The 13,957-nt window shown below is 48.7% G+C and overlaps 1 protein-coding gene across 2 annotated transcripts in view; it reads right to left on the reverse strand.

Moving 5' to 3' along the window:
• Positions 1-13,957, reverse strand: part of LOC138282929 (alanine aminotransferase 2) — a 305,965-nt gene that overhangs the window by 56,038 nt on the left and 235,970 nt on the right. For both annotated transcript variants that reach the window (XM_069220988.1, XM_069220987.1), the window contains exon 3: positions 5,116-5,205. In XM_069220988.1, coding sequence (XP_069077089.1) covers positions 5,116-5,205 — 90 coding nt within the window. The remainder of the gene's footprint in view (positions 1-5,115; positions 5,206-13,957) is intronic.

Here is a 13,957-nt window from a genome sequence, read left to right on the forward strand (position 1 = left end):
TCATTTGCTTTCAAATGCACCATTTGTCCATCTTTGTTCAATTTTTTCTTGGAGGAGGACCCACCCTGGACCATTAGGCTTGCTCGCTTAACTCACTACATAAAAGTCATACCCAACTTTTACTCCCCACCACTTTCAAATGTCACCATCCGCCACTGCACAAGGGGCTTGGAGACCTGGGATGGCCCTGATGTAACAGTGTGAGAGAGAAGGTAAAGTTGTGCTGGACCTGCCTATGAAGATGGCAATGCTATTTAAACTGTGCATTGTGATTTGGAAGGTGCCCTGCAACTTTCTACGTTGCAGTGTTTTTCGACTACCGCGGCAGTCAGTTCATCGTTGGTCCATTCCTCATCTTTATTCTTTTCTTACTCTTTGGTTCCCTCAGCTCCCTGACTTTTTCCATGCATAAGACTCAGATTGCTGGATCATGTTTTGAATTTGTGTTTTTCTGTGTGCCTTCTTCCAAGGATGCTCGCTTAGGAGATTCTTTGAACTGGCTCGCGATACCCTGGCACCTGCTCCCATTATTTTTGGCTTAGGGTTGCTGCTTCCCACCATTTTGAAGTTGGTAAGCAAAACGTTTTGCATCATCCTATCCCCTACAAATCTGTTGATGTTTATTGATGGTGCACAATACATCTGTGGTTTATTTATAAGTAACGTCATCTGGCTGAGAGCACCAGCCTGTGACCAGGATACTGTGAAAGACCTACACCCTGAGAGTCGCGCCTCTTATGACCCTGGTTTACTGGCCGTCTCTGGTCTCTCTCGCACCCATCTCCTTTCCTTGCACTATTTCAGCCTTAGTACAGGAAGGACCATGTTGTGGGGAGCGGGGCCTATTGTCATCAGAATCTGCTGGACAACGTTTGCCAATCCTGACATCTGAACCAAAACAGAATGTGCCCTGATGGACAGCGGTACTGGCCAACCATAAGTTCAAGCCACGCTCTGCCCCTTACGAGTCATTGTTTCTCTAAATAGCCACCGATTCTGCCACCCAGACACCCAATGATAAAGTTTTACTATGGAAAGCAACAGATGTCAAAAATATGAACCTTACACACTTCTCCTCTTGTGCCAGCACCTATTTTTCCATAGACGCCATCCCCTCCTTTACAGACCAGGCCAAGAAGAGAGATGGATGCCAGATCGGTGCTTTCTGAGGATTTAAGTTTCCAGAAGACAGCTTTCTAGCTCTTGTTGTGCACCACACCACCCCACACTACACTACACTACCTTCCACCATATTACCATATCACCCTGCATACCACATCACCCTGCACAAGGCTACCCTGCACACCACATCACCCTGCATCACACCATCCTACACCACACCACCATGCACACCACGGCCACAATCACCAATGAGAGTAAATTAGATAATGATATTCCCATCCTGAATAATATCCATTGGCTTGCTCCGCTTGCGTCCTGTTCAAGACATGCTGTGTGAGCTATAACAGCATTCACACTAACAAACCAGGTCAACCAGGATATAACCCTCACTTTACAGTGAGGTTAACCACACCCGCAGTGCCTCGCCAGTCATGTTTGAAGCAACAAAAGACTCAAGGAACATCCACAATCTTACACCGTGTCTCTTCGCCATCATCCTGCATCCGCCTGACTGTCACGAGTCCACTAAAGCCGCCCTATCTTCTGGGCGCCTGGACACAGTAGTTACATGCTCCAGCACACCCCTAGTAGGTACACATACGAGCTGTGTGTACCTGCTGCTGTGCATGGAACACACCTAACAAATGCACGTATCTACTCAACCTTCCAAAACCCAGCATCATGAGCTTTGAGCAAAATAGTCTTGCATTATAGATGATTAAACGGTTGAGTTAGTTAATGAATATCCACTTCTTGGAGTGACTTTTAGAGGAATATGAGAAGAAGCAAACATAGAGGTTCTCATGGAGGGAGTGGCTCCCACTTAGAAATGCAATATTAGATTTTATTTTTAAGTATACAGGCTGTATTCCTGAGAAATGTATTCAGGTGTACAAGACTAATGTTGTTGCTGCATTACTTTACTGCAATGAAGTGTGGGGTACAACTCCCACTCTCCCCAAGATGTCCTAGAAGTTCTACAAAATACAGTTTGTACAGTCCTCATGGGCTTGCCAAGACACAACCCCATTTCTGCTATAGTCAGACTGGTCCACACAGTTAGTTGTGGCTTGCATATGTTTTTAACTTCGTCTTTGTGTGCACGGGAGATATTGCTTCAGGGCTATAATAAGGTATTGCTACAACGGTTGTTCAGGGGCGGCTCCATCGCCATGGCGAAGGAGCATCGCCGCCCTGGCCAAGAGCCAGGAGATGAAAAATGTAACGATAGTTCCATTATCGTTTCATTTTTCATCTGCTGGCTCAGTAAGCAGTAGAGGGGAGGGGCAGGGCTGGGCCACAGGAGGTGGGAGGCGGAGAGAAAGCACTAAGTGTGCAAGTGTGTCTGGCCGGTGTAATTCTCCAACCCGACTGCCACAGAAAAGACCCCTCCCAACAACTCTGCGACTCTCTATCCTCATCCACGCACACAAGGCCCTCCACGACACAGGCCCTGCCTACCTCAACGACAGACTCACCTTCCACACCCTCAGCTGCAATCTTCACTCCGCCAGCCTCGCCCTCGCCTCCATCCCCCGCATCCGCCGCACCACCGCCGGAGGAAGATCCTTCTCTCACCTAGCTGCCAGGACCTGGAACTCCCTACCACTCCACCTTCGCCAGACCCAAGACCTCTTGACTTTCAGGAAACACCTCAAGACATGGCTCTACGACCAGTAGCTTCCCCCCCGCGCCTTGAGACCCTAAGGGGTGACTAGTGCACTCTATAAATGATTGATTGATTGATTCATCTGACTACTTCCAAAGCAAGATTGCCAATATCTACAACAACTTTAACCCTCGAACCACTTCGGTCAGACCCAACAACCTCATTCATCAACCAAACCCCAGCCATAACCACCCTGGTCCTCACTCGACATTCAGACCACCGCTACCAACATGTCCTGCCTCCATTCCGGGACACCCACCGACCCCAAGAATGCAATCATCGCTGCAACAGATGAACCCTTCTCGACCAAGGAGACACAGTGGCTCTGATTCTTCTTGACCTTTCTGCAGCTTTCAACTCCGTTACCCACCATATCCACATTGACAGACTCCACAACATCGGAATTCAACAACACGCCCTCAATTGGATCAACTCATTCCTCTCAGAGTATATGCTTACCTCTGTTCTCTTCAGCTCCCAAGAATATCATATGCGGTGTGCCCCAAAGATCATCACTCACCCCCACACTATTCAACATCTACATGACCCTCTCATGGACATCATCGGAGCCCATGGACTCAACTTCATCTCCCACGCCAACGACACCCAGCTCATCTTCTTACTCACCAAAGACCTCTCTAACACCAAAATCAACTTCCACGATTCCCTGACCGATTTAGCCGAATGGATGAGACAGCTGCCTCAAATTGAACTCCGACAAAACCAAGATACTGATCTTTTGAAAGAACACCGCCACTTGGGACCACAGCTGGTGGCTGGAAGAACTCGGACCCATTCCCACACCGACTGACCACGCTCGCGACCTCTGCATAATCTTGGACAATCAACTGACCATAAAACAACAAGTTAAGGCAGTCGCCTCCTCCTGTTTCCACACCCACCGCATGCTCCGCCAGATCTTCAGATGGATCCTAGTAAACACCAGAAAGACCGTCGCACAAGCCCTCATCACCATCCACCTCGACTACGGCAACGCTCTACTCCGGTATTCCCTCCCAGCTCCTAAGAAGACTCCAGACAATACAGAACATGGCAGCCAGACTCATCCTGGACCTCCCCAAGTGTACCCACATCACTCCTGACCTCAGGAAACTCCACTGGCTCCCTGTCCAGAAAAGATGCCAGTTCAAGATGCTCACACATGCCTGCAAAGCCCTCCACAAACGGACCATCCTACATCAACCACCGGCTGAACTTCCATCTTCCCTTGAGACACCCGCACTCCTCTTCACTCTGAGTCTCAGTACCCCGCATCCATCGCACCCACAGCAGGAGCCGTGCCTTCTTTTACATCGTTGCCAAAGCCTTTAATGACCTTCCTCTCCACCTTCAAACAGCACCCTCCCTGGGAGACTTCAAACGCAACTCAGGACCTGACTTTTGATGCAGACGCAGCAACCTCAGTGCCCAGATACCCATAGGGGTGATAGTGTTGCACTTTACAAATGAATGATTGATTGATTGACTTACGGAGCTTAAATTGGTAGACTGTTTACACGCAAGGAAGCACTAGGTGCAGGAACTACTACTTAATAACTATATTTATTGAGAATAGGGCTCTATGTGCTTTGTAGTGGCACCAGTCTAAGGCGGGCACCCTCTAGGCAGTGTGGCTGTGGGAGAGAGCCGACCTCTTCTTTGTTCCTCCAAGCAGGAGAGAGCAGCGTACATGATTTAACTATAGGTCTCAAAACCCAAGCAGACATCAAACAAACAAACATTCCTTAATGCTTATTGTTTGTGATTGGTAGGGATGCATGACTCGGTAAAGAGAGTTATATCTTTCTCTACAGTGGATGGCCCCTTTAAGCAATGTTAATGCCATACATAGGGGCAAAGTTCGCTGTGACGGCATCAAGCTTATGGTTCCAGATCCTTGCTTGTTTCATAGCATTTCCACAGAACTCTAGTTCGACCTATGCGGCTGAACTTCTACATTATAGAATTATTCCATTTGTGGGCCAAATGGGCTCTTGCTGTATCTCATGATAGTGCAGAATGTAGCAGGATGTCTTCTGCTGAGAATGCATTTAGAATACTTCACGATGTGGAGGTCTCAAGCAACGCCCAGGGAGACAGGTGATACATGGTATGTAGCACAGGATGGTTTGAGGAGACTGTTTTATTTTTGCACTCTCAAATATCATGCCTACTTTATAATAGAGGTGATAGCTCCAAAAATCTGAACCTGTTCCTAAAATACGGAAACACAGGTTCCTCCCAACGGACTGAGCAGGCGGAGGAATATTGCCAGGTTCCTTTCTAATAGCAGCGCCTACAACGTAAAGTGCCTCGGGGCTCACCTGCCGCAGGAAAGTGATGGGTTTCTGTCCCATGGCCTGTGCATCGCCGATGTTGGCTCGGATCACCTCTGTAAAGGGCTTCTTCACACCCTGTGAGGAGAAAAACAAGGACATGTTAGGAGGAGTAGACTGTAAACGACAACAGGTGACAAAAGCTCACCCAGCACTAGGATGATGGCCACTGAAACTGTTTACACTTGTTATAGAAACTCTAAGCTCTTGGCGGTGAGAGTAGTAGGCAGGCTAACCACAGACATACCGACAGCAGCAAACAGCAGATTCACAACCTAAACTGGATGAACTGCAATGCAGTGTGTGAGACGGCTGGTGTTACAGCTCCCTCAGAGTGCCTAGAAACCACTGAGCGGGAATGGGCGCATGGGGGTTATAATCAGCCTTTGCAGAATTAAAGGAGTTTATAATTTAATAAGCACAAGGAAAGGGCCACCTAACCCACGCACGTTTTATTGCACATCCTTGAAAAGTACTTTTAGTTAAACTGAAAAGATGACCCCCCTTGCTACCTAGTGGTGGAAAAACTTTTTCAGATAACTTCAAAGATCCTTCTTCTGGCATACCTCCTGAGTGAGTGACTGAGTGTAAGAGAGAAGATACTTTATCTCCAGGGCCCAGGAGAGTCTGAGGTGTGGCAGGACTAAGGAAGAAGCACTGACAAAGCCATAGGCCTGTCAAGCTTTTCTTCTCAGTTGAGGTTAGCTAATGAGCTCACTCAGTACTCCGGACCGGGAACTGTACCAAAATGGCAGACAGGAAAAAAAAGCTCTGCTTGCTAGTCAGAAGGCCCAGATTTTTTATTTTTTTATTTTCAGTACTGCTGGACTTCTGCTGCACCAACTGTCCAGATACACCTAACTTTTCAGCCACTTCAACCCCAAACTGAGCTCCTCATTCAGCACTAATTTCTGGAGAACAGGTGAACAGATTAACACAAAACCACCCTTTCTGAGGTAAGTTGGAACTTTCAGTGGTTTATTTCTGTATCAGAGATCTAAGATTTCTATAGAAATTACCATGGAAAATGTATTCCCCCCCTCCTTTTTCCTTGGCCCGTGCTTGCTGTATTGGTGCAAAACATTCCATAAGAGAGCATATATACCCACATAAAAAACAAGGGTTTCAGGGGCATTATAGTTAGGTTCTGAATTTGCTCACAAAAAATCATAGAAATTCGGCAGTTACAGTTAGAGTTATTTCAAGTAACTATAACTCGCAGCCTAAGGTAACTATATCTCGCTCTCTCACCAGGCACTAATTACCACATATATTACAGCCCTCATGACAACTTCTAGAATGTCATAAAAAATATAAATGAAACATTGGCTGCCAAATTTTTGAAGAAAAAGCTGTGCATGGCTGGGGCGCAAGTTACAGTCACCCTAAGGTGCGAGTTATGGTTACTTGAAATAACTTTTCCCAGGGCTGCGGTGGGGCCATGCACTGCCCCACAGTGTATCTAAAAAGAGCCCCAGGGAGGTGGCAGTCCCCATGGCAGTGGGGGGGTTGGGGGGGGATCACGTAGCTCCCCGCACACATTCGGATCAATGCCCCGGGAAGGTAGTGGTCCCTGGGGCTGAAGCAGGGGCGCCCTCCATCCCCGCATACAATTTAAGAAATGCTCCTGGGAGGTGGCGGCCCCCAGGGCTGCGGGGAGGCTGCATGGCTCCCCTGCACTGAACTTGAAAAGAGCCCCGGGGAGGTGGCAGTCCCTATGGCTGTGGGAGAACCACGCAGCCCCCCCCCCCCACATCATTTTTACAAGTGCCCTGGGGAGTAGTGGTCAATCACTTGGCGGATCACCCCAAAACTTTCCATCCGCAAGAAGAATCACTGGGGCACTTTTTGGTAAAATTTTGTAAAGATTCTTCAAATGGTGCCAAAGATTATAAGCAAGTCAAAAAACGATTTTCCGTTGGAAACATGGTCCTAACTATAAAGACCGCCACTGGGATATATATATATATATATATATATATATATATATATATATATATATATATTTTTTTTTTTTTTTTTTCCCTTCTTCAAAAAAGCAGTGCAATGTTTTTCAACACCAAATGGCTGCACAATATCCCGGAGATCGTGAAAAGTAGATAGCGAAACAATTCAAAATTAGTTTTTGTAAAAATCGTCGACTCTTTTTATTAAAGAAAAATTCATAAAGGCAAATCACAATATATGAAATTTACAAAAAAAGAAAAATCAATCCAAAAATGTAATAATAATCAAAATAATGCCAAAAAACAACAAGCACACGCTGTCCGGCCAAATGTCAACGCGTTTCGGCAAACGCCTTCAACTGGACATATATAAATATATAGCCAGAAATATAATAAATAAATTCAGAACCGAACTATAATGTCCATGTAACCTTTGTGGTTTTTCAGTGAATTTCAATGGTTTTTAACGTAAGGTAATTTTAATTACCATACATTATTCCAACCCCCGCTGTGGCCATGCACGGCAGGTGTTGGTAGACAGGCCTGGCCTGCAGCCAGGTCTTGCAGCCAAACCCTTATAACCACCCAACCCCACACCATGCACGTCCTTTGGCTGTGAGCAGTGAAGGTTGGCCACAGGGCCTGTCCCTGCCAGTGGATCTGTGAGTGGATGCGTGAAAGTTTGAGTGGGTCTGAAAGTAGGTGTGTGAGTCTGAGTGGGTGTGAGGGGGTGCATGAGTGTCTGTGTGGGTTGTGAGTGGACACATGAGTCTCTCAGTTCATGTATGTGTGATGAATAAGTGTACAAATGAGTTTGGTTTTTCTTTCAAATTATTCCATACTCGCAAACAATTTGTGAAACTTTGGCAATTTTCACAAATATTGCACATGGTGATACAAAATTATTTTAAACCCGTAATTTGCACCTAAAACACACATATATCACACAACTGGGGCAGGGTACCTTCACCCTGACCCCTTATGCACTTTCAGTTTGGAATTTCACCTCAGGGGACCGTGTCTGGTAAAATAAAATGGGGCTGCAACTTTGTAGTCAGGTTGCAGTCAGCCAATTGGAATGCTTCTTTTCACACACGTATTCATGAAAAATCCCTAATTTCGCCAATTATTTGCAAAATATTAATGGCCAGAGATATACAAATGTATTTTCCCTTTAATATCTCAAAAGCTACTCTACAGATTCACACCAAATAAGCGAACGAGTCATCTGTGTACCGACATCTAGCTTTCTGCCAAATTTGGTCTAAATCCGTCCAGTGGTTTGGCCTGCAGTCATCTCTAAGGAGTCCTATGGGAATTAACATGGTAAATGAACCATTTTTGAGCCCCTTATTTCTCAGCCCCCGCTTGACAGATCACCCTGACACGAGTGCAGCTGTAGAGCTTATGACAGGGGTGCTTGGTGGGATGGAAAAGGTCCTCTGCATGGCTCTGGAGAGCATGTGCCCCTACCTCAAGTTCCCTATAGTAACTTTTGTAGGTTTTAGCCGCCATGACAATCATGTGGGTGCACCCTGAGGGATCCTTGTGACACAGAATGCAATCCACTGCTAGGGCTCTGTAGTCTGGAGGAACGCATCAAGTACACATCCTTGACCGAGGATAACTACTAGAAGCTCACTGGCTTGTTGAGGACTGGCCGAGGTGGAGGATGATGGTGGTGGTGGTGTTGCTAGTGGTGGGTGTTTGTAGGTTTGCGTGTATTAGACCGCACCTGGCTGTTTGAGTTTCTGCCCTATAGTGGAACCTAAGATGAAGGGTTGGTGCGGGCATTGTGAATTGCGAGACTTCTTTCCAGCACTTCTGGGGCCCTTCGAAACGGACCAGCCTTGAAGATAAAGAGGGTCCCCTCAGTAGTACAGTGTAGGGGAAACTGCTGCCCCCTTCGTCATCCTTTTTGATGTGCTAAGCACACCACGTTAAGTAACAGCGGACAGGATATCCAGTTGTGACACAGTATCCCATCTGCCAAACTTGAAATCAGGCCCTTTGTCTTTCTAAGTCATTGCAGAGGCGGGGCTCTGACTTACTAAGTGATATTAAATGTCTCATTGAATTTTAAGTCTTTGATCCTAGGCCGCCTCCCATAGTAAGCCTCGGACTGCTCAACTTCACTAACCTGAGAGTCAAGGGCTAAAGAGGTCTACTTGGCTCATTTGTAGGGTAAAGCCCCAGGACGCGGGTGGTGAAAGGCTCAGATAGTTATCTGTGCCCAGTAACTCCTAGCTGCCCTGGGGCGCCTGAGAAAGTTCTCACAGGGCTCAAGGTTAGGGAGTGCACGGGAACCTCCGGGGTGGGTCCTCTGAGAGGTACAATCCACTGCCATGGCTGCAAAGTCAACCGTGACAACTTACCTATTGTCAGGGCCACTGGAGCTATGCGGCAGGAGAGAGCCAAATTATGGGGCCGGGGTGAGTAAATTATGCGGCAAGAAAAGGCAAATTATGGGGCATAATGCGGCACACTTTGTGATAGTATTACATCATTATTTAGTCATTTTAATACTTGGTAAACTCTATGGACACTGCTTGCACCTCCTTAGTAGCAGTTTAACACCCACATACAACGACAAGCAACAGAAAGGTCCTTCCAATGTGCGGCAGCAGGTGTCGCTGCATTTTTACTATTTAACCGTTTAAACTAGAAACATTTTTTTAAATAAAATCTACAGATTGTGCAGCAGATGATGGATTATGTGGCAAATGCGGCAAATCTATTATTATGCAGAAATCGACATGGCCGCACAATCGCATAGTTCCAGTGTCCCTGCCTACTGTTAAAGAGGGAGCGGTGGCCAGGAAGTGGCATCTGCCAGTTACAGGACATATATGTGATGGTCACAGCCTGGCACACCAGTGAATTCAACAAAAGGGTGCCACCCAATGCCCCCACCACCACACGACCAAACGACTCTGATCTAGGAGACCGGGCACCGTCTGTCTGATTATTGAAAGTCACCCAGTTTGGCCCGAACCCTCTGTGCTCCCGAAACTGATCCCATGTTTTACTTGAACTAAAGCCACATTTCACAAGGGCAGAGTTTATGTTCCTTTCAGGTTTGCTCTCTATAGCACCGCCTTACTAACAGGAGACGACAAAGCGCTTAAGAGGACCAGAAAGACGCGTTTGAATACATCTTCAAAAGCAGAGGCATACGTGGAGGGGGGTCGAGAATAATTATACATCCTTTGAGGCTATAATCACAATAAAAGGTGCCACACATCTGGAAATAATTTCCCTCTTCTCGCTGTCGAACTCTGTCACACGTGTGCAGGACGCCGCGCGCAGCCCCCCCCCCCTCATCTGGTGCACTCCCAGTAAAGGAATCTGGGGGGCTCTCAACCCCACCCACTGATTGCTGCCAGGTGCCCCCGCGGGCCCTGGAAGGGCCGCTTTGTGCAGAAGAGGGGTCAGGCGGGACGGACAGACAGACACCGGCCAGCTGAGGAAACAAATGTCCAGCACGGAGCCCTCCCCGGGGCGGAACAAGGGCACCTTCATGCGCACGAGGACGCACGGGGGCCCTGCCGGGGGAGGGAAGTGGCGGAGGGGAGCGGGGGTAGGAACAGAGGGTAGGGGGAGTGGAGGGCTGGTGGGGCGGTAGGAGAGGAATGCAGGAGGGTAGGAGGAGAAGAAGGCAGGAGGGCAGGGGGGTAGGGGGAGTGGAGGGCTGGTGGAGCGGCAGGAGAGGAAGGCAGGGGGGTAGGGGGAGTGGAGGGCTGGTGGAGCGGCAGGAGAAGAAGGCAGGAGGGTAGGGGGAGTGGAGGGCTGGTGGAGCGGCAGGAGAGGAAGGCAGGGGGTAGGGGGAGTGGAGGGCTGGTGGAGCGGCAGGAGAAGAAGGCAGGAGGGTAGGGGGAGTGGAGGGCTGGTGGAGCGGCAGGAGAAGAAGGCAGGAGGGTAGGGGGAGTGGAGGGCTGGTGGAGCGGCAGCAGAGGAAGGTAGGAGGGTAGGGGGAGTGGAGGGCTGGTGGAGCGGCAGCAGAGGAAGGTAGGAGGGTAGGGGGAGTGGAGGGGTGGTGGAGCGGCAGGAGAGGAAGGCAGGGGGTAGGGGGAGTGGAGGGCTGGTGGAGCGGCAGGAGAAGAAGGTAGGAGGGTAGGGGGAGTGGAGGGGTGGTGGAGCGGCAGGAGAGGAAGGCAGGGGGTAGGGGGAGTGGAGGGCTGGTGGAGCGGCAGGAGAAGAAGGTAGGAGGGTAGGGGGAGTGGAGGGGTGGTGGAGCGGCAGGAGAGGAAGGCAGGAGGGTAGGGGGAGTGGAGGGCTGGTGGAGCGGCAGGAGAAGAATGTAGGAGGGTAGGGGGAGTGGAGGGCTGGTGGGGCGGACAAGGGCCCCTTCATGCGCACGAGGCCGCAGGGGGCCCTGCCGGGTGAGGGAAGTGGCGGAGGGGGGAGGCGGGGGGAGGAACAGAGGGTAGAGGAGTGGAGGGCTGGAAGGCAAGAGGAGAGGGAGTATGAGTGGGGGGGGTAAGCGGAGTGGAGGGGAGCACACAAAGGGCTGCAGCGCCTCAGTCTGGCTAACAATGGTTCTTCGCCTCTTGACTTGTGGACCCCACAGATTTACTACTGGGAACCGGGGGCACCTGCCTCAGCCTCGAACCTCAACTTTAAAGGAAAATACAGAAACAAGTATTATTCAACCCACTTCACAAATAATGAAACCTTTTTTGAAATTCACCAACCAAAAAAATAAACATGCAAAAATAGATATTTTCGTTTTAATGGGAAGGTTGGAGTTTTTGTAAGTTTTACCTCTGAAAGAGAAATTAACATGCGTTTAGCATATCACTTTACCTTTTTCGCCCCCAATGCACACACTTTTTGTCAGCGACCTATACCAGTACTTCAAATGAGGTCACAAATTGTTGTCGTTTATATTTGCTGTGACTGAGCCGCTCTCACGAATCAGAATAAGGATACATGTGAACTTGTAGCCTCCAATTTAAAACTCCTTAACATTTACGGAGCGTTTTAAATTTGTCAATCTTGTTTTTTAGACTTATATATATATTTATATATATTCACATACATACACACATACACACACACACACTTTATTAAACTGCTAATATTATTTAATTTTCTAAACAGTCCCTTGCGTAGGCTTTGCAGACCCTCAGGGTTCCAGGGACCCTACGTTAAGAATCGCTGGGCAGCGTACCCCACTTGAACCATTATTGTTCAATGGTCGAGCTCTTCCACCCCCCCACATACATCTCTGCGCTCTCACTGGCGGTCACTGGTGCCTCTCACAGCCAGGAAGGATGTTTTTTTTTTTTTTTTTTTAAGTATTGACTTCTGGTCAGCAGCGTAGAAAGTGGTCTAGGGGCCCTAATGCAAGCTAGGAAATGGGCCCCCATCGCCTTGTTTTGTGGTGGGGTGCATGGGGACCCTAGTACCCCAGGCCAAGTGCCACTGTAAATATTGCATTTTTGCTTATTCCCAGGGGCGCAGCTTCGGGGGGTGTTTAGGGTGCTACACACCCCCCTAATAAATGCATTTTCTGATAAATAGTTGGGTACAGGTGATTTCAGTGGAGTATGGTGAGGTGTCTGGAAGATTTCACCAATAATTTTTACGCACATATACAACAAAAGTCACACACTCTCTCTGTTTTGAAAGTCCTAAAAAATGTTGGTTATTTTCCAAAATATTGTTTCTCTCATTTAGTGCCCCTGCCAATCCACACTTGTCTCTCTCTACGCTGCCTCGGGAAAAGCGCCCCCGCCAAAGTGGGGGGGCGCGGCCCGTTAGGAGTGCCGGGCCTCGTAGCCCCCGGCTCCTCTCAGGTGCGCACCTGTGGTGTGCAGGTGGCCGGGCGGAAGTCTTCCCCGGAAGGAACGTTGGGTCCGCGTTGGGCCCTGACTGGTTCCGGCCGCCACGAACTGGTGGGGGGCTATTTAATGGCCCCCCCAAGAAGGCAAGCCCTTCTTTACTATTTTGCGGCGGCTGGACGGGAGCGGGGTCCCGCGTTTGCAGTTTGTTGTTCGAGTCTCACCTGGAGCAAGCTATTTCTTCCTGGTTCCTCGGCGGTCCCGTGTCTGCTGTTTCCTGGTTCCTCGGGCTTGGATCTTCGTCGCATCCCGGTCACGTAAGTGGATTCCTCGCCGCGTAGGGCTAACGAGCGCGCCGGAACCGGGGTAATTTTTCTAATTTTTGCGCGCAGGGCAGCGCGTAATAGGCGCTATAGTGGGTCCTGGGCCTTGAAGTGCCTCGCTTGGGCAGGGGAAGGAGGGCACTGCGGTGTATTAAACAGTGCCTGGGTCCTTCCTAAAAAACAACTGAGCAGCGCGTAGGGGGCGCAATTTTTAAAGGGGGACCAGTTCCTCGCCTGCAACAGGGTGGCATTGTAGTGGGTGTCCACGTGGGGGAAAAGAGTCCATTCTTGCACTGGGTTGCTGGGATTCCGGTCGAGCCTGCATACTTACTGGGGTCGGGCAGCGCGTCAAAGGCAGGTTGTTTTTTCCTTGTTGCGTATTTTCTCCCAATTGTGGGTTTTTTACATTTTTGAATCACTGCTTTTACAGCACTAACAGTTTACCAATGCCACATTGTTGATTGTCCAATTTTGCACGCTGGTAGTCTTGTTGGTCGGGCATCTCTGTTCTGCCTTGTAGAATTGTGTTTGCAATCCTCCTGTTGAATGGTAACTCCTATCTGTGTGGGTCTATCTTGAAGCGACATAGGGTTTTCAGCAAATAGTGAGGGTGGCCGCTGCATTCCCACTTCATCGCCTGGCTGGTCTTAGCTGGGTCAAGTTGGGATAATTGTGGTCCTTGATTCATTGGTTAACTGTGTTTGTATTCATTTTGTTGCAGGTTCATCAATAACAAAACAAAAAAAAAAAAAGAGGAATATACGTGTGTGTATAT

Source organism: Pleurodeles waltl, chromosome 2_2, assembly GCF_031143425.1.
Source record: "Pleurodeles waltl isolate 20211129_DDA chromosome 2_2, aPleWal1.hap1.20221129, whole genome shotgun sequence".
Lineage (NCBI taxonomy): Eukaryota > Metazoa > Chordata > Amphibia > Caudata > Salamandridae > Pleurodeles > Pleurodeles waltl.